The 21,137-nt window shown below is 42.0% G+C and overlaps 2 protein-coding genes across 2 annotated transcripts; one reads left to right on the top strand and one right to left on the bottom strand.

Moving 5' to 3' along the window:
- Positions 1–2,054: 2,054 nt before the first annotated feature.
- On the top strand, positions 2,055–8,654 carry MED4 (mediator complex subunit 4). The gene is made up of 7 exons (XM_039716783.1): positions 2,055–2,170; positions 4,229–4,295; positions 4,647–4,817; positions 5,196–5,253; positions 6,218–6,304; positions 7,056–7,187; positions 8,338–8,654. The coding sequence occupies exons 3-7, from the start codon at positions 4,692–4,694 to the stop codon at positions 8,508–8,510; spliced, it is 576 nt and encodes a 191-aa protein (XP_039572717.1). The 5' UTR covers positions 2,055–2,170; positions 4,229–4,295; positions 4,647–4,691; the 3' UTR covers positions 8,511–8,654.
- A 4,196-nt stretch (positions 8,655–12,850) lies between these two features.
- Positions 12,851–15,718, bottom strand: NUDT15 (nudix hydrolase 15). The gene is made up of 3 exons (XM_039716571.1): positions 13,953–15,718; positions 13,661–13,851; positions 12,851–13,115 (listed from the first exon to the last, which is right to left on the bottom strand). The coding sequence occupies exons 1-3, from the start codon at positions 14,105–14,107 to the stop codon at positions 12,970–12,972; spliced, it is 492 nt and encodes a 163-aa protein (XP_039572505.1). The 5' UTR covers positions 14,108–15,718; the 3' UTR covers positions 12,851–12,969.
- Between the last annotated feature and the right edge of the window lie 5,419 nt (positions 15,719–21,137).

Genomic DNA, 21,137 nt, shown 5'->3' with positions numbered 1-21,137 from the left:
TTACATCTTTCCCTGAACAAAAGCAAGGAAGTAGAGGAGGGAAAAAAAAAGCAAGCAAAAGTTATTTAAAAGGCGGAACTATTTGATGAGATTTTATCTGCTACACTATTTAAACAGAATTCCCAAACGATTTACAATCAGAATGTTGAGGGTTGTTGGGCATTGCAAAGGAATTTTAAATAACTCCTGTTGGCAAAGTTTTTTTTCTCAGAGTTGCCAAATCTCATTGCTTTATCACAAATCTCATAATGTTGAATTGCTTATTTAAATCACAATCCAAAGAATTACTGACTAATGAGTCTCTTGCCTTTTTTTTTTCTTCTTTAAATAAATGTAAATTTCTCAGGAACACACTTACTGCAGAAGGTAACAGATAATCAGAGTAAATACCATGTCCATGTAGTGTAGTATTGCTCATGTAGTCCTTTCAGGCCTTTCTCTAGTCAGGGGAGAAGAACACTGCTGTTTACAGGCAGCTGCCTGCTGACAGCAGAACCACGCGGGGTCTGGGGCTCCCTGTGGTTCTGTGGCAGTGCTTTACCTGGTTAATAAACCCTGGCTCCAGATTAGCTCTCACTCTGTACTCTCTCATGTTCCCTCCAACCTGCCTTCTCAGGGTCTTTTCACATTACTGAAACTTTCATGAATATAATAAAATTCCACTGGCTTCACTGTGATTCCACCTGGAAGGAGTGGTCTGTTTCACCAGCCCAAATAGAGCAGCATTAAAAAATCCAGCAGTACTTTTTAATTCTAACTCAGATGCTGGCAGGGCTGGGGGCAGGGTTTGTGCCTATTACCTGCCCTGACCACTGTGTGTAGAGGCCTGTGATGGACACCAGGCTGCCTGCATGGACACACAGGTGTGCATGGGCAGAGTCAGGAGGACGGGGATGCCTCTGGTCACGTATGGGACAGCAAGCCCAGGTAAAACCCTGCTCTTGGTCTGGTTTAAAGCTCAGGTTTTTGTTATGCCTTGAGTATCAGGCACCTAACCTTCTTCAGTTGTCAGTAAAACACCAGATATAAATGTCTGAAGGGGAGGTGTCAGCATGGAGCCTGGTGCTTCTCAGTGTTGTCAGGCAATAGGACAAGAGGCAATGGGCAGAAACTGATGCACAGGAAGCTCCACCTGAACCTGAGGAAGAACTTCTTTACTGTGTGGGTGACCATGTGCTAGAACAGATTGCCTGGAGAGGTTGTGGTTGTCTCACTGGAGACATCGAAAACCCTCTGGATGCAATCCTGTGCAGTGTGCTCCAGGAGAACCCTGCTTGAGCAGGGAGGTTGGACCAGATGACCCTCTGTAGTCCCAACCTGACCCTTTCTGTGATTTCATCCTCCATCTGATCAAGGACACCTGAGGGATTTTTGGACACCAAGACTCAAAAACTGAATTAAACCTCCAAAGAAGCAGTTCAGTTGCACACACTTCACCTGCAGCCTGTTTTCTGTGTCTTTAGCATACACCAGTGTCATCTGGAGGCTCTTTGTGGGGACCTGGGGACTCCACAAATGCATTCCAGCTGGGATGGTTGTAGCCAGGTGGGGGCTGACCTCTCCTCTCCGATTATAAGAGAACGAGAGGTTGCAGTCATCAGCTGCGTTTCCTCACAAGAAAGGGCGGTTAAACATTGGAATGGACTGCCCAGGGAGGCAGTGGTGTCACCATCCCTGGAGGTGCTTAAGGAAAGACTGGACGTGGCCCTTAGTGCCGTGGTCCAGCAGACATGACGCTGTTCAGGCTCCATGATCTCAGAGGTCTTTTCCAACCCAAATGATCTTGTGATTTAAAGAGCAACAGGCGCAGATTCTCGCGCAGCAACCCGGCCTCAAGACAGGCCTCTGACAGACGCTTATCTGGCCTCAACGAGGCAGAAGGGAGCTCCCTTCCCCTCACAGCCCCGGTTCCCCGGGAGGAGCCCGCCGCTCCCCGCCGCCTTCTCGCCCCCGGAAAGGGATCCGCCCCGCGCATGCGCGCGGCGCCTGGCGGCTGCAGCTTGTCCCTCCGCCGCCGGGGGCGCTGCCGCGCGCCTGCCCGCGCCTCCCGGGGGCGGTTCCCGCTCGGGTCCGCCGGGGCCGGGGCGGCGGCGGGCGGGGGAGGCGGGGAGCGGAGCAGCACCCGGGACCGGCTCCTGGCGGCGCTGGAGGATCTCGAGCTCTTGGCCAGGTACCGCGCTCGGCCCCCCGTCGGCCCCGGCTGGCGGCGGGGCTCCGGGGGCGGGCTGCGGGCTCCCGGCGCGGGGCGTGCGCGGAGCCGGCGGCGGGCGGAGCGGCAGCGCCGGAGCTTGGGATGGGATGGGATGGGATGGGATGGGATGGGATGGGATGGGATGGGCCGGGCCCGGCGAGACTGGAGCGCTGGCCCGACCCGGCTCGGTGCGCGTTTTGCGGCTCTCTGGCCGTCCTCAGGCCGGCTCTGCCGGTGAGGGGCCGGTGCTGCGCCGGGGTTCCGCCCGGCCCTGATCCCAGTGGGAAAGCATCGGTCGTTTGCAGAGAGAAGGAGCCGCTTCCTTTTTCTCCCACTTGCCTTTCTCACTTGGTTGACACCTGCGTTTTACTGTGAAGTGCACGCCGATTTTAGGCATTTTATTAGTCACTAAAAAATACGCTTAAGTCAGAAATATGTAGATGGTGTTGCATGACATCAGCTACCTGGTCATTGCCTGTATTAGTGCCACATTCACTCCAAGTAGGCTGCAGAGCTCCTCTTCAGCGTGATAGAAATGCTCAGATACTTAATCCAAGTTTTGAGTCCAGGCTGGTAATCCCCATCCAAGTTGTCAGCCATGTCGTGGAGGCACAGCTGGCAGTGAAGTTCAGATAGTTCCTAATTATTTTTCACACCTCAGGCAGAGCAGGAGGTTAGGAAAGCATTTTCAGAGGGAATAACCTGTGCTATCCTTGTGGCTCACTTGCTCAGTGATTACCAAGAGCAGGGATAAGCTATTGGTGAGTTGCTCTCCTTGTGTCTGGTTAGGCTTTATCCTCAGTCACAGATTTTATTGTGACACAAGGGTTGCTGGCGAGCACGTGTTTCTGGAAAAATGAAAACAAACTTGTTCCTTATCTAAATTACTAATTTTTTTTGGAGCACTGGAACTAGCCTTCTACCACAGTGAAGCCACAGCAATGCTCAGCAGCATTTAGTGAATCTTCCTATTTATCAGCAAAGTGTTGCAGCCTTTCTGTGTCACAGTACTGGTTTGGTGGTAGGGGCAGAAATTAAGCCTAATGTCTAATCTGTAGCCTTTCTGTAGTTTTGAATCTACATCTGTGCATTATCTGGCTGACACAGGGTGGAATTACAGCTCCCTGTGACATCACCCTTGATGGTGGTAGCTGACCTACTTAAAATGGATTTGCTACTGCTCAGTGTTGGTCAGGTAGAATAAAGCTTTAGTGACAGTGACAAGTTTCTTTATTCTTTAATTGTTTAAAATCATAGTAGTGTTCAGGAGTGACCAAGAGACATAGGCCAAGATCAGAGCTTTACTGAGTTTTTTTAGACATTTCTGGCCCCACTGCTGTATTACTCACACACCCCACTGAACTGCTTACACTGGACCAAGCAAAGAATCAGTACTTCCAAGGGCAGTGTCTCCAGATAAACAGTTACTCGTGCTTAGGGTTGAACTGCCATTCAGAGCATTAGAAGCCAAATAACTTTGCTGAATTTACAGAAAATGCCTTTTTTGCATCGTGGTACCCAGAGGTTCTTGCTGGTTTTTCAGAGCAGTGGCAGAGTATCTGGATATCTGGAAGAGTGATCAAGAGGGCTGTAAAAGTAGTTCCATAACAGACTCTGTTAGTATTTGAAAGTGTAGACTTAGTTGCTCTAAATTACAAGTATATTGGGGAAAAAATGGAGAAAAGTAGAGAAGTAAAACAGTGAAGACCCTCTTCAACAAACAAAGGTAGTAGAAGAAGGGTCTGAGGGCCCTCCATTATGCTGTTTCTTCTTTTAGCTTCTGTTTATGTCTTTTATGGTTTAACAGGAATTTAGCACATTTTTTGAGTTCAAATACATGAGGGCTTCCTGAGCTTAAATAACAAAGAAAAAAATGTGCTTTCTTGGTTGAAAAATCCCTGCCCACACTGTACTATATAATATAAAATACTCAGGTCCATGAATACTTTCATAGTGGTACCAGTATTCCAGGTAATTTTGGGACGACTTGATGTGAGAATGCCTTGGAAAATTGTTCAAACTGAGTTCTCTTTTCAGGGAACTAATTGAAATTTTGGCAATTTCAAGAAACCAAAAGCTTCCACAACCAGGAGAGGAGAGCCAGGTAAGCTGACTTTCTGAATTGTGTTTCTTTGGGTAAGCATAATGCTTTACTTCTCATTTTTCCCCATTCTTTTGTTTGTTCTTACTTTTTCCCTTTGTCCCTGCCTATATTCGAGTTAATGATCATGATGGGGCTTTGGCCCTGCTACAAAGGCATTATTGGTTCTCCTGTTGTTTATTCATTTTTTATGTGCTCCATAGGCTGTTTCTACAAACAGGAAGAAATTTTGTTTCATTTTTCATTCAAACAAAAATACTCCTATGGATGCCATTTGCTCTTTTTTGTAGTGTGACTGAGGGTATGTTGTTACTCTAGCCAAATTAAAAGTTCTACAAAACTGTTGTTCAATAGATCCTGGAACTGCTGATTCAGAGAGATGGAGAGTTTCAAGAGCTAATGAAGTTGGCAGTTGATCAGGGAAAAATCCATCATGAAATGCAGCTTTTAGAAAAGGTAGTAGAAAAGCGGGATAATGATATTCAGCAGCTGCAGAAACAGCTTAAAGAAGCAGAGCACATACTGGTAAGTTCATAATGATGTGTTTGCTTTTGAGCATCCTCTTGTAGAAAAGGTGGTTCTGGGCAAAGTGGTGTGGTGTTAGTTTGAGAAGATTTAAATATTTAAAACTTCATAAGAGCTTAGTGGTTTGGGTTTTTTCTCAGTAGTCAAACACTACTGTTTAGTTATCATGGTATTAAGTTGGCTTTTTTTTATAATGCTAATTTGCTTCTAAATCTACTTTATTTCTGTGTATTTTGAAAATGTTCACTGAAGTTTCTCTTTTAAAATGCAGTTAAATGGAAGGATTTATTCACAAAGCTGACTTTATGTAGATGTTTATAAATTAAAGATGCATTGAAGATTTGGTTTCCATTGTGGGTTTTTATTTTTTAAAACTAGGCAACAGCTGTTTATCAAGCAAAGGAAAAACTGAAATCAATTGAAAAAGCACGAAAAGGTGAGTATCCATAATTGTACATACTACATAAATGCAATTCTAAAGAAAGTTGTTAGTGAGCTCAAATTGGGCCTTTTTTATTTTCTTAAATTCTGCTATCACAGATATCAGATGCTTTGTGTGTAAACAAATTTCCATTTCATTATGAAACTGTAACCATTTTGTCAAAATGAAGAAAGCATTGAATTTTTTTTTTGTGGCAAACATATTTTAATATGAAAGTGTCTCAGCAGTCTTCTTGGACTGATAATAGTGTATCTGATTACCTAAGTGCCTTACCAAATTGCCTCAGGAGGTTTGCTAAGGAAAGGAAGAGAATGTTTGTGTGTACATGCACTGCATTTTGAAAGACTACTAGCTGGTGATACTAGATTGTAATTGTAGCAATTTCTGCCATTCTGTGGCACTTACCAAGCTAAACTAACTTTTTTTTTTGGGGAGGGGGGATGGCATCATCTTCAGGTTGTTTTGTTGGTTTTTTTACAGTGTCTTTTATCATTTTCTTATGCCTCTTTCATCTAGAAAATCCAGGAATTTAATAAAGTTTATTAATCTAATACAGGCACATATTTGGAAGGACTCTTCTGGGTAGAGTCTATAATTACTAAACAAACAAAAAAAACCTTTGCTACAGAAAATTCTATAATAAAGCTGGAGCTGAAGTTTGATACATTTTTTTTGTGGTTGTGAAGTAAGCTTGTTTAAGAGATTGTGTTTTTCACGACGCTGGAGAACCATCGATATTGAAGGTGTTTTGCACTCGTGTGTGTAAAATCAGTTCACTGCAAAGCTCATCCTTGTGTAGTCTGAGAATCTTCTAAGCAGTCATTGCATTTGAACCAGGCTCTTCATGTTTGGCAAAATCACATTCCCAGTCTTTTAGATATTGGTGGCCGATATTTGGAAATAATAAAATGACAGAATCTCTTGAGAATGCAGCAACATTTTTTTTCCATTCTTCCAGGTGCCATTTCCTCTGAAGAAATAATTAAATATGCCCATAGGATCAGTGCTAGCAATGCTGTTTGTGCCCCTCTGACATGGGTACCAGGTAACTATTGTGTTTATGACAGTAGATTTTTTTAAATAATACATTATGGTTAATACTGGTCTTAAAATGTTTTTATACAGTGATAACCACTGGGGTTTATTAGAATAACATTGTTTTCAGCTGTTAGATCTAATATTTCGACAAAAATAGATATCCAGAATCCTATGGACTTCACATACATCTCCAACAGGTTGTGAAACTGTCTGCTTTCATTAACAGACTGGCCTCCTCTGTTCTCCTTTGTTTGCCTTTTCCCCCTGAATGTTTACCCTGGTTATAAGTCAAAGCCAAGTATGCTAAAGGCTTTTCTATGTGTTTGGTTGTGTTCCCTCTTTCCCCTTAGAATATTCTTTCAGAGAATGTTAGTAAACAGTGGAGCCAGAAGCAGAACTTTTACACGTTTCAATTTGGGTACTACCCTCTGTCCAAAATGAAAATGTGTTTGATCCGATTCCTATCCTTGCTGTGGAGTAGCAGAGTGAGCAAAGATATCTTTTAAACATGGGGTTTCTTTTTTGTTTGAGTTGCTTTGGGTTGTTTGGGGGTTTTTTAATATGCTTTTTCTGCCAAGTTTGAGTGAACAAAGTCTAAGTGAAAGACAGACTTGGATTTTAATAAAACAGGTGTGATGCTCATTACTTATCCAAGCAACCAGAGTATGGGGTTGTTTGGTCATTAAACTAGGCTCTGAAGGTAAAGCTAATGTCTGCAAGACAATTGCAAAGCATTCTTTTTCTTTTCTTTCTTAAAGGCGACCCACGCAGGCCATATCCTACAGATCTGGAAATGAGAAGTGGTCTCTTGGGTCAGATGAACAACCCATCCACCAATGGAGTCAATGGACACTTACCAGGGGATGCACTTGCAGCAGGCAGGCTGCCAGGTAGGTGGAACTCAGTTTTGTTTTGTTTTTCTTTATTGCTTGTAGATTCCCAACAGTTATACATCCCCTTAGCGAAGGCAAATCAGAGGTAAAGCAATGAAAATTGTGGTTAATGTTGTTCCCTAGCAGTGAATACCTAGTAAAGAAAGGTAATTGGAAGTTGCATATTTTTTGTGTATGTTTTAGTAGAGCCCATTCTGGCTGGCTCCTTTGCCTTAGAGGATGCAGATGTGATCCATTTGCTTTTGAGTGCTGTCTTTATAAGAACTGAAAGGAATTTTCAGGAATTTTTGGAATTTTCCTTGAGAAGCTGGAAAATGTGGGATTTAAACTCCTGCAGTAAAATTCTTAATTGAGTCTTGAGCTCCTCTGTCAGGTTAAACACTCACATAACTAGACTGTCAAGGTAAGAGGGAAACATTGATTTACAAGAAAGTTGAAGCTGCCTGAGCATTTTGTGTAGGGATGCTGAATCTGTTGGTGTGTGGAGGCATGTCCTGAGAATGCTAATTATGGGATCTAGTCCTTCTGGAGACTGCTGCAGAGATGTCCAGTTACTGAGTCCTTAGTGAATGTGCAGACCAGTTTCTGGACTGCTCGGTAGCCTCCAGACTTTGAGGCTGCTTAGCACACACATTCAGCCTGGTTTAATAGCAGACTGGTTCTAGCATTGAAGCATGGCCACAAATATAAAACACTACCTTCCATTCTGAGCTGCTTTTCAGGCATCTTTGGATAAAGCCTTTTTCTCTGAATTTTTATGGTCTGCCTGATTTTTTTTTAATCTAATATTTTAATCTATTTTTGCATACTGACAGACTGTGATAATTTTCATTACTCCCAGTAGTTGTGAATGGTAAATCAGTTCAAACTGTGCCTTGAAGATTAAAAGCTCTGTATTGAGTACATGAGTTATCAAGAGCCACCTACATAAATGGGCCTCTGGCAGAGCAGACTTTTACAATTATAGAATTGCTCCAACATGAGATGTTTTCCAGCTGTTACTGGAGGGTTTAATCTGTCCAAAATTTAGAAAGGATTTCAAGATTTGTTTTGATTTTAAATTGAAGTTTTGGTTGAGCTGTCATGTTGAATTTGTCAATATACAAAACTGAAAGTTTTCTTGATTATGCCTCTTTTTTTTTTCCAGATGTGCTTGCTCCTCAGTACCCTTGGCAGTCAAGTGATATGTCAATGAACATGCTACCTCCTAATCATAGTAATGACTTCATGCTGGAGCCTCCGGGACACAATAAAGAGAATGAAGATGATGTAGAAGTGATGTCAACAGACTCCTCAAGCAGCAGCAGTGACTCAGACTAGGTACAAGGGGGACAATATCCTTAGTAGACCTTTCCTGTGGTGAAGGTAGATTGATGCTGTTTGTCACAAACTGCAATATCCTTTTGTTACGCCAGCAGCCCTGTGTAGGGAGAACATAACAGCTGGCTCAGAAATAGGGTGACTAATGTAAAACCATGGACTATAGACTTGTTTTTTTCCTGTTAGATGTTCTGGGAGCTGGGAGAAATGTCCGGGAGCTGTCTGCTGGGGGAGAGATGTCAGATTTTCAGTGATTGTGTAAATGTATGTTTGCAAGAGATGTGTAAATATATATTTATATATATGTATTTACTATACATTAGATGACATAAGTTCCTGGGAGAAAAATGTGTAAGGGGAATCCCCTTGTATGTTTGTTAGTAACTTTACTCTTTTGATGATAGCCTTTTCTATAACACAGAAATGAAACATGAAGTTTGTAATGTATCTTTTTTTTTTTTTTTTGTTACTGCCTAAATCTATGTTCTTGATCATCTATGTATCAAGGACAAAAATATGGCAATAAGGTGTAATAAAAGAGTTTGTAATTATTGTAATATATAATGAATGATTTGTCATAAATAAACGCAACTTTGATCTAACTTCAGTTTTCCAAAGTTGAATCTTAGATGAGTTGCCATGTAACTTCAATACTCAGTACATTTTGTCCCAGTGTCTGGTTGAATTCTGATTGAGTTTCAGAAGTTTGTGCTCTTATTTTCCCCTATGCAAAATGCCCAGTCAGCAGCTGAGGAGGAGTCAGAAGTGGAAAGCCTCTCCTTCCTTTTCAGGTGAGCCCTTCCAGGTACACACAAAGCTGGGCAGACCCTGAAGCAGCAAGTGTCCACCCACAAGGCTGCCCCAAATACTTGGCTAAGTGTCCTGGGACCCTGGAGGTGACACACTTTCGGGCATGCTGCAGGTTTAGCTCCTTTCAGCTCAAAGTGCTCAAGGATTTTTTTGTTCTTGTCATCTATAATTTTTCAGCTCTTTGAACCTGCTAATTTGTTTACTTTCACAATTACATTTCCTGCCTCAGCTGCAATGTTATTTTGTCTTTCCAAAGGCACTTCCCTTGGCTTTCCTTTCCTTGTTCTGTTTTGCTTAAGGAGTCATTTTATGACAGCTGCTTTTCTCTTATGTAACCCTCTGATAGAATTTCAAAACTCATGTGAACTGTTGCTCCTGGCAGTTAAAGGTTTCTGTCCTGCAGCACAGCTTCCCGCAGCATAGATCACAATTCTCTTCCCTATTCCATTTTTTAGATTCTTCACAGGAAGTATCTGATGAATCAGGTAATTCCTCCTTTGCTCAAGTAATCTTTCAAACATTGCTGCCAGTAATGCTGCCAACCTGTACAAATCCCATAAGGATGTAGAAAGGATTTCAGTCACATTCAATCACATTATAGGGTGCAGTGGGTTTTGTTTTCAGAAAAATGGGGAGTTTGGTTTTGTCTCAGCTGTTCCTTTTACAAGTATTTTCAGAGTTATTAAACTGTCACTTCTTTCACAGCTTAAAGTTATTAATACACATTCATACTGTAACCTTTTTTCAGGATCATGTTTTTCTCTTGGGTGCTTATCCCCAATGTCATTCCTCTTTAATTCACATTAATCCAAATACATGTGCTGTCTCAGTCATTCTAGTCAACCTTGCCTACCCCTTTTCTAGCTCACATTAGTTTTTGTCTTAAAACATGTGTGATCGGAATCATACCTAATATTGCAAAATGGAGTTTCTTAATGCTTTGTGTGATGGGATCGGTATTTTTTTTCTAAATGCCCCTCTCTTCACGCATCATACAGACGGTTCACCAGCCTCTGTTATCTTCTAACTTGCAAGGACTTTCTTGAAACAAAATACAAACATATGTAATTGAAACTCATGGGAAGTGTAGTGTTACAGTGTGCCCAAAACACTTCTATGGCTGTGTCTATGTAATTAACCAACTGAAATATTGTGGAGGTGGGTGATTGTTTTCAGACATAAGAGGGAACTGAAGCAATGACCACTTCTTTTTCTGGCTTGTTAGTTACTCTGTTACAGGATTAAATGGGACCAATGTATTACATCTAAGAAATAGGTAAGGCAACAGCTCTGCCCACTGTTCACTTAGCATAAAATCAAACTGGCTATCTTAATCAGTTTCCTTGCATCAGTGCTCCAAACTATGTGCAGTTCAGGAGTATGCATCTCAGTGCTGGCTAACTATAATGCCATTTTAAGGGAATTCTGTCAGTTACAAGCAGTTTAGTGAACCATGGTACGGTAACTGAGTGTTCTGTTATTCAGTGGCTTAGATATGTACATAATAGATTTTCCTAGTTAGCAAAAGTACCAAAAATCAAAGTAAAGGCTTAGTTGAAAGGACTGAGTTTTGGCAGCTAAAATCGACTGAGAACCACATTTTCTGGAGGGGTGGGAAATATAAATGTGTGATACATACAAACAAAGTTATTTAAGTTGGGGATTGCTGGCAGCTGGTTGCAGTAATGCACTGTTGTCTTTTAATTGGTCCAGTTTGAAAAGATACAGAAATGCTGACGTATGGAGATACTGTTTGTGTCCTCATTTCAGTGTCTACTTGTGTATTTACAAGAGATAGAATGTATATAACCATTAGCAAAATATGCCAAGAAAGTATTTATTGCATGACAGACCATTTTACAGTGGTCCCTATTTTCTCATAAATACATAGATGTTTTCTAAAATTTAAAATTGTACTAAATAATTTAATTGTTTTTCTTCATTATTCTTTGTGACAGATGGGCAGGACATCTGTCAACTCTTCCTACAGCTTCATTGTTGACAGCTGAATGGAATGTTTTTCAGTGTACATAAGGTTGCTTGCAGGAAGCAAGTATCCACTTTTGAATAGAAAAATAAGCTTTTCACAAAGTTACAGCAGCAAAGGAATTTTTGGTGAAATTTCCCGTTTCAAGACTGCTGTGTAATGTTACTTCTTTCTTCTCTTCAGAGAACGGGTGTCTGTCCTAAGGGAAGTTGCATATAATTAATACTTCAAACTCTAAGCAGGAGAATTGCTAGGGGCAGTAGCATCCTTATGCCTCATCACTCTGTCTGTTTCTCAGCAGGAAGAGCCATCTCCATTTAAAAAAATATGTTCAAAGTAAGGAAGAGCTTTAAATCCCTCAAGCTGATTTCTTTTAAGAACTGAGAAGTCAATTCATAACTTCAAGCAATTTTAATCTCTCAGTATTGTACCTGTATTTTATTCAAAAGAAATTAAAGACATCTTACAACATTTTTGTACAATGAGTATATCTAAAGGAAATAGACAAGAGATGTGCTATAAAGAACCCTGACAAGAAAAAAAATGAGCCAACTTGTGATTTATTTAAAAGTTATATCTTAAAATTAATTGCTGATGTCTTAGTGACAACAGCTGGAAAAGAATCAAAATTAGTTACAAATTCTAGAAAAATTAAAAATCTTAACTCTTTGGTTTTGTATGTACTGTTGGGTGCTGTAATTTCATTCACTAACGAATTAGTCATTTAATCAAACTGAAAATTCACAATTTTACCAAATCTCAATAACCAGCCATACAGGACTACACCCATCTGTGCTGTTTAATATTGACAATTCTCTTTAGCCACAAAGTATGATTTTTGCCATGGAGCTACGCCTATAAATGACACAAATCTTTGTGTCACCTAGTAGGGTAGTCACCTCTCCACTCCAAGAATTCAGATCACTTACAGAGATCTGAGACATTTCTGCAGATAAATTCAATGTAACTGATGCTATAACAGAACTCTGTTACAAAAGCAACTGGCAAGAAGGGTCAGGGAATTTTCATTCCCTGCAATAAGTCATGACAATCTTTTCACATTTATAATACTCTTGATTTTCAAGTGTATACTGCTGTCTGCAGGGAAAAAGGCACTGTCTATTAAATGTAACTTTTGTTCATGACACTAGTTTCATAACTGAAGCTAAGAGAAAAGGCTAAATTTTAAAATCGGTCCAATAATTACAGGAAAGCAGGTTTAAATGAGTAAGTTTTGCTGCAACTGCTTTTAAGTGAGTAAGCTTCCTTGGCTAGTGCAGATTTCCAAATGGCTGTTCGTCATTATAAAGATTAACTAGATGAAACACTGAGTTTTCTGTAAAAGCAAACCTTAATTGTTAACTACTAAACCTAGAACTGGGTCTGGGATGAGAGACAACTGTTGTGTGAAATACGGGAAAAACACTGAAACAGTTGGCATTGTTCTTCTTTGGGAAAGGTAATATTTTTACATGGGCAGGGTGAGCATGTCATATCTTTTTTTTTCTTCTATACCGAAAAAAAGCATGTCTTGGCATTGTTCTTCTTTGGGAAAGGTAATATTTTCACATGGGCAGGGTGAGCACTTCATATCTTTTTTTTCTTCTATACCAAAAAAAGCAGGTCCGTCCTTTAGTTTGTCATGTAAGGTACAATTTGTTTTTACTCTAACTGGTGACTTCCCGTGTACCCCTTTAGATGATCGAGCTCTTCTGTAAAGGGATTGTAACCTTGCTCTCTTAAACAGCGCAAGGCCCAGAACAGTTGATCTGCTGGAGGAAATTCATTCCATTTGACCCATTCCCAGCCTGTAGGGAAAAAAAAAAAAGAAAAAAAAGGCAAAATCAGAGTGATCAGAGTATGGAGTTAAGACAGGACTCAAGGAAACAGCAGGAAGCTGTGGAAGGAGAGGTTTAGGCTGGATGTTAGGAAAAGGTAGTGGGGCACTGGAATAGGCTCCATAGTGCAGCCTGACAGAGCTCAAGGAGTGTTTGGACAACCTTCTCAGGCACGAGGTGGGATTGCTGGGGTTGCCCCGCGCAGGGCCAGGAATAGGATTTAATGATGCTTAGGAGTCCCTTCCGACTCAGGATATTCTTTGTTTCTGTGATATAACAATTCTTCCTCTGCAAGTCCAGAAGGATCATACAGAAACTATCAACACAAAGTCAGGTTCTCTCTTGCACATAGAGTCATTTTACCTGAGCAGCTTTTTTGTTTCCCAGAGAAGCTGTGGATGCCTCATCCCTGGGAGTGTTCAAGGCCAGGCTGGATGGCGCTCGGAGCCACCTGACCTAGTGGGAGGTGTCTTTTCCCGCGGCACGGCGCTTGGAACTAGTGATCACTCACTCACCCTCGTTCTTGTCGGGCTCCAGGTTGCGCGGCTCGGCGCCGGGCTCGGCCTCGCCCTTCATGAGCACGGTGACATAGTGGTAGCGCCGGGACGCGCACACCGCGTTCACGGCCGACGCGAAGCGCACGTGGCGCAGCGGCAGCGCCGCCTCCTCCAGCGTCTCCCGCGCCGCGCACTCCGCCAGGCTCTCCCTGCGGCCCAAGGCAAGGGAAGGCGCGGCACGGCCGCCTCAGGGCACGGCGGGCAAGGCAAGGGCAGGGCAGGGCGGGGAGGGAGGGCGCGGGGCTCCTACCCGAACTCCAGGTGCCCTCCGGGGAGCTGGTAGGTGCCGGCGCCCAGCGCACCTTTCCGCTTGCCCAGCAGGACGCAGCCGGGGTGCGCGGCGCTGGTGACCACCACCCCCACGCCGACCCCGGGCCGCCGGGGCTCCGCCGCCTGCTCGCCCATGGCAGCCCCGAGCAGGCGGGGGCGGATCCGCCAATCGCGGTTTGGGAGCCCGGGTTTTGGCAGCCCTCGGGGGGGTGTGACCGGAGCCGCGGGGCGGTGACGGCGGTGGCGGGGCTGCGAGGCGGGCTCGGCACGGAGCGGCGCCCGGTCCTGCTGCCTCCCTGCCGCCCCTGCCTCTCGCCTGCTGAGGCCACCGGGAACAGAAAAGGCGTTCGTGCAAACGAGGGGCAGCTGGAAACAAGCAAGATGCGATCCCGTTTTTGAAGCTCAAGGAGCCAGTCGGTCTCTTCACTGCAGATTTGTTCAGAATTTAAGAAGTGGCCCTTCTTTGGTTAGCCCACTGTTTCTGGTCTGCGGAGAGTCTGACTCTGAAGTGTCACGTGGGAATTATTTAAACAGGAAGCTACAAACTTAGCTGAGCAGAGCTCCACAGGCAGAAGAACAGCTGAGCAGAGCTCCACAGGCATAATAGTCAGTTCCTGACTATTAAAGAAGAAATAAAAGTTTCTGCTGCCAAATACTAACCTTCATTCTCACATTTTTGTAAATTACAGAGATATGTAGAATACAAGATACAAGCTTTGATTTTCTTTATAAACAACTGTAAAGTTCGTCAGATTTTCCCCTTCTTCAGCCTATTGATCACAACAGAGAAAGAAGTTTTTTATTTGCAGACCTTTCAGATTGGTTTTGTGTTTTTATTTGGTTGGTTTTGTTTGTTTTGGTTGTGTGTTGATAATGTTTTAAAATACCTATGTACAGATGGTTTTATTTACATGTGAAGGTCACGGGACCCAACTGTCTGAACCTTAGTCACATTTTCTGGCATCAGTTTTTTGGGGTTTAACTGCCCAAAGTGGCTCAATACAGCATCAGATGGGTCCTGGTGTTGGCATGAAGGGCATGTCAGGAACAAATGGCTGGGTGTGCTAGAAGCAAGGCTGCACTTTGGCAGTATTTGGCCATGCTGCTTAAATGTGATGTAAGCCCATATAATGAATTACTGACATTGGTAATAACAGCAATAGTAACAATAATAAATAATCTTGGGCGAATTGCCAAGCTAACAAGACTTTTTGTAAACCAAGCTCATTCATTTGTATCTATCTCCCCAGTACAGCTGAATAGTATCCTAGTCCATGAGCATATCCATTAGGAGTATCCTAATCTCATGATTAAACACCAGACATATCAGTTATATAATTTCTGTATTTACATTTTAAGACAATGATCTTACAAAAGCCGTATCAAAGCCATTTTGGTCCAATACATTAAAACACCACAAAGTTTTTTACCTGAACAATGAAAGCATTCTACTTTCTATGTACATCATTTTCCTGTACCTTTTACCAAAAAGCACTTAGTAACAAGTCTTGAGGGTGACCCATTGTCATTCTACTGATTTATTTTTAAATGCAAAAAAAAAAAAGTCCATATGGTCATTATGCTTGTTTACTATATTACAGAATACAATTCAATGAAAATCTTATATGAAGATGATTATGTAGAGTATAAAAAGTATATTTTTACAAACAATATATTTTTATTTGTCAGTACGCTAAGATTTTCCCTTCCTCTCTACCATCCTATTGATCACAACAAATACATGAAGTATTACCCTTTCACAAAACTTTCAAATGGCTAATTTTTTTAAGGTTTTGAAATCTGGTTGTATACAGATGTTTAGATTTGTTTCAATTTTTTTCACCTTACAATTGTGATCATTAATATAAAGAATACCGTATGAAAAGAAGCATTTTGTTTACTGAATCTGTCCTCAAGGTTTTGAAATCTGGTTGTATACAGATGTTTAGATTTGTTTCAATTTTTTCACCTTACATTTGTGATCATTAATATAAAGAATACCATATGAAAAGAAGCATTTTGTTGGCTGAATCTGTCCTAATTGGTTTCATTCTAGGATTTATTTAGGACATACCTATGCAGCTAGGTATTGCAGATCATGAAGTAAATATAGGCTGGTTTTCTGAGTCTGATGGTGAACAAACATCCACTGAAGAAAGATATAGGAATAAACCAAGAATGAGAAAGTACCAAAATCCTCCGCTACAGTAGTATGTTGAAAAGCTTGCAAGAGTATGATTTATATATACTTGTAAACTTCTTTATTAATATTTCATCTGAGAAAATACTTCTGTGAGCCAAAACAGTGTATTTAAACCAGCACGAGTCCAGCAGCTACTGGAAGAGAGGCAGATATTTTTCAGGCCAAATCCCTTGGTCCTTATGCTAATGCTTTTATTGGTTGAAGTGTTATTAACTGTATGTCTGAGCTGAGCTGATCTGGATCATAAAACCCTCTTTTTTCATCAATTTGTTTTCTAGCATGCTGTGGGTGGCCCAGGGAGGGGACAGGACAGAGTTCAGTCAGATTAAACACAGCACAAAGCTAAACCTGACTCAGCAAACTGGGAGAGAGATGACAGTTTTAGTAGGATGTGATCCCTGATGCAATTTACAGCTCAGGTACATAAGCGAGGGAGGCAGTGAGTCAGAGCAGCTGGGAACAAGAATGGTAAGACCAACCATGTCAGAGACAGGCCAGATTTATGCCAGATTAAATGACTACACAGCTGTTCCCTAAGAAGAGCACACATAGGGAAAGCAGGTTAGAAAAGCACACAGTGTACAACAACTTATTGAAAAGCAGCTACACAAGCAGAATACATCCATCTTTCTGAGAGTTTCATACACATGGCTCCCTGGCTGTGGAATTTATATATATTTGCATTTTCTTAGCAGAAGTATGAACTGGGAGATGTAAGGATTATATTTAAATATTTTACACTGCAAAGCTGGCATTGAGAAGCTGGGTGGATTGTGACAGCAGTGCATGACACCAAAGTTTCAGCAACCTGGCTGAAACTTGAATTTGAAAGATTTTTCTTCTCTTGCATTCTAGGAGCTGGTTGTTATCCTGAACACTGATACTGAAAATGTAACATTGTTAATGGTTTCCTCACTTTTATTTTAGCAGAATAATTTCCATGACACCACATGTTGCCATTAAATGGCTGTCTTTCACCATAAATTATAGCTTGCTGTAATATTATGGCTTTATAAACATCATTAGTGGAAATCAGGCAAAGTGTGATATATAGTTTTTATGTTGAAATGTAAATAACCTCTGATCACATTTACATGTGGAGAGAATAATGGTGTGTGCAAGAGCAATAGGAAAAATTAGAGCTGTACTACAGGTGTGCTGTCTTCATTGCTTGTTAATTATTTCTTTTCTGTGTCCAGACAGGACTGAGTCATTGGAATGAATGAAGGTGCTGAGACAATTCTGTTTTATGTGTAGCTTTGTCATTAACAGTTTAAGTGACCTTGGGCAACTCATAGGTGGGTGATAATGGATTGTGCTTCAGCTTTGATGAAAGTTCTGGGTGTACTCAATCCCAGGAGACCCTGAATCAGAAGAATATAAGTGTCTATTCCTTATCCATCTAGGATAGTATCTGGAGGTCCAGAATGGGTGTCGAGGGTTTTTGACTATGATTCTACAGCCATCTGTGGCTCAGTGACTTCTCAAGGCAGAGGTGGTTCTGTGTATTTACTAACCCTCTTATTTAACCTACCAAGACTCCTTTTGAGCCCATGTAAATTTTCAGCATTTCCAGCATCTGTGGCAACGTGCTCCACAGCTTAGCTATGTGAAAGATCATTTTTTGCAAACCGAACCATTTTGCTTCCATTGAGCCTTTCACCAACCTTCACTGGTTGGGAAGAGATGGTGCATTAGTGATTAATGTTCATACTGTATTCTGTAGAAAACTGCATCTGAGAGTGTGCACACCAAATGCCTGTTTGCTGGGACAGATGTCAGAATCCTTGCAGGAGATACACTGGAGAACCTTCAGGGAAGGACCCTGGATTGTCTTTTCTGTATAACTGGGAGAAGCAATGGAATAACCTGTTAATATTGCAAATGGGTGCAGTGAATAGTTTCATGTTGTTAGATATGCCTGAGGGTCCCCTTAGCAACCTGCAGTTTGTCCAGAGACAACCATGATAGTACTCCTGCAGACAAGCGATGCAGAGAAAATCCAGCATGTGTAAGACATGCAATGTAAGGCAGTGTAGACACCACAGAAGGATTATTCTCACTCTGCTTCAAAGTCAGTTTTTTTGCTCTGAACATGGCTATTTCATCAGCTGAACCTGTTTACTCATTCACAATACCAAAAAAGTGGGCTCTTCCTTCCTGTCTTCAACTAAAAGTGTTCTGGAAAGCTCAGGGTGATTTTTTCCACAGGTGCTGGGATGGGCTTTTTATCATGGAATTTTTAAGCCCATGATAAATTTCATCTTGGAAATTTCCTACCCTCTGAACTCATGGCCTTGGCAGAGGATTTCACCTTCTGACTCCAATGTTCTTGGCAAGACCCTCTCTCCTGATGTTTTTCAACTACAAAGTATCAACCAGTGGAGCTTACAAGGTCTGGGAAATAAATCAGATTGTACCATGGTCACTGCGTGGATGTGATAAATTTATAATAAAGCAAATTCATGTCTATTCATAATGCCTGAGCCTTACAGGATGCTATATTTGGCCTCAAACAGGATGCTTGTCTGTTAAAACGTCTTGGCTCCTTCTATCTCATTTGTAATGTACCTTTCACCTGCTTCTTTATAGTTTTAAGCACAGCTTTTCAGAGAGGGCCTTGATCCTGTGCTAAAAATCTTATTCTGATTTTAGCAAGAAATCTCATAATTTTAAACTTTGAATAGGATGAAATCTTTCCTGGAGATTTAGCAAAACCTCTGGATATCTGCTGGAATCCTACAGTGCATTCCTTGTGCAGTCTCTTCAATCGTAGGTCAGATATTAAACGAGGCTGAGCCTATACAAACCTGAGTTTATACTGGACTCACTAGGAATTTGTCTGGTTGTAGCCAAGAGTGTTATCTTTCCTTGTGTGTCTAACAAAATAAAGAAAAGGTGAATGTGTCATTTCCATAAGATTTTGAGTTGGGCTTACAACCACCTTGTGCTGACAGTCAGAGCCAGGCGGTGGCACTGGTGATCAGACGGAAATCCAGGCATGTTTACAGTCCACCCCAGTTAGACGAGTTTTCACAGCCAAGAGGAAAACAGGCAATAAAACATTCAGATAATTAAAGTTCTCCATACAGCTGTGTATGAGACTCTAGATAGCGGCAGCAGCTGCCTCAGTCTTTCTAGAAGTCCTTCAATATTGTCAGCCATGTGACATATCTTCTTTTGATGTATAAAGTAAAAATCGTCTTCATTTTGAAACTGGAAGGATAAGTCACTCCTAGTGAGAAGAAGATACAGTAGTAGTTGTAATCTGAATGTCTTACAGTCATTTGCTACAGCAAGAATTAATTATAAGCCCACAGACAGTTGTCCAATTTCCTTCCAGTGGCAAGCAACTGAGTCAGGATATAAGTCGGATTTCCTGACATGAAGCCAGTACTTATCTCTGAACAGTAGCTTTGGGCTTTTACGGTTAAGGTTTAAAGTTTTGCCAAGATCCATTGCTCCTCTTGTAAACATTGTTTCAAATCCTTTCCAGGGCGGAGGTCATTTTGGGGAGTCTCCTGGAATTAGGAGATTTCTTTGTATGTGGATGGCATCCATGTACTGTCCTGTGCAGTATGGAACTGTGCAGGTCCTGTGACCAGTGAAGAGCCACTGTGTGTACAGAGGGCAGAAAGAGCACAGAGTTCAAGTGCTTTTTCTTCCCTTCCCCTTGGCCAGAAGAAATATTTTATCAGCTGTGGTGGGAAATCTTGGATGGTCTATCAAAATTTTGCAGCTACTTACAGTTTCAGTGACACGTGCTCCTACCTTGTGTGTCTGCGCACGGAGGTGCAGAGCTGAGCACTCTGCAGAGCTCACTGCAGCGCTAACAGGTGACAATAACACCAGGTCAGCGGAGGACCAGGAGCAAAACAACTGAACCAGAATGACTCCATCTTTTGCAATACTCGCTCAAGGAGAAGTTATGACAATGCATTTTCAGTTTCAGAAGAAAAAGAGGCGACTCATCCAGTTATTTATTGGCTAACTCAAGTGACAAAACTCAAGCAGAATCACAGCTCTGACATGGCTTTCTTTCACATCAGATCTTCCTTTGATGTTCATAATGTATGGAAGTAACTGCATTTTTCCTTACTATAGGTAGAGAACGTTCTTGTTCCGGTTTCCCAGGCCAATGCTATTTTCGTAATTAGCATTTTGTTTTAAAGGAAAAAGCTTTTCTTGCTGGTGAATCACAAGGTGTGGTCACTAGTTTCTGCAGGGACGCCTGTCCCCTCCTTCAGCTCCTTAGTGACCTGAGTCGAGGCCACCGAAGGCAAAATACAGACACTGAATTGCAGTGGGGGAGGCACAGCATGGAGCTGTGCGAGGCAGAAACGGGGGTTGTGGCATGGGGAAGGGGCTGCAAAATACCTAGAAATACTAGTCCTCATTTCAGTCATAGAACCACTGAATGGTTTGGGTTAGAAAGGACCTTAAATATTGTCTAATTCCAACCCACCTGCCACGGGCAGGGACACCTTCCACTAGACCAGGTTGCTCAAAGCTCCATCCAGCCTGGCCTGGAACACTTTCAGGGATGGGGCATGCACAGCTTCTCTGCGAAACCTGTTCCACTGCCTCCCACCCTCACAGCACAGAATTCCTGCATTACGTCTGATCTACACCTCCCCTCTTTCACTTTAAAACCATTCCCCCTTGTCTTAAGCAAGAATGGTTGTGTTTACGTTGCTGCAGGGAAACACCCTGAAATACAAAACCAAAAAAAGTAATCCTCTGGAATGAAAACACTGGAAGTTCTTCCACTGAGAAGCTGAACCGGGAGAGTGTGGGCGTGGCGTAAGGGAGCTGTGCCTCTTTCCTCCCTTTTAACAGGTGGTGGCAACCGAGGCCGACGTCGTCGGAAGCTTGTGGGTGGATTACAACCCATTTAGGATCCTTGCCAAGCAAAAAACCCCTTTATTAAAACTAAAACTGTAGAAAAAAAGAGAGGCCGGG

This window comes from Passer montanus, unplaced genomic scaffold (genome assembly GCF_014805655.1).
Source record: "Passer montanus isolate IOZ18808 unplaced genomic scaffold, ASM1480565v1 scaffold36, whole genome shotgun sequence".
NCBI lineage: Eukaryota > Metazoa > Chordata > Aves > Passeriformes > Passeridae > Passer > Passer montanus.
This window is presented reverse-complemented; position numbering and strand designations above follow the sequence as displayed.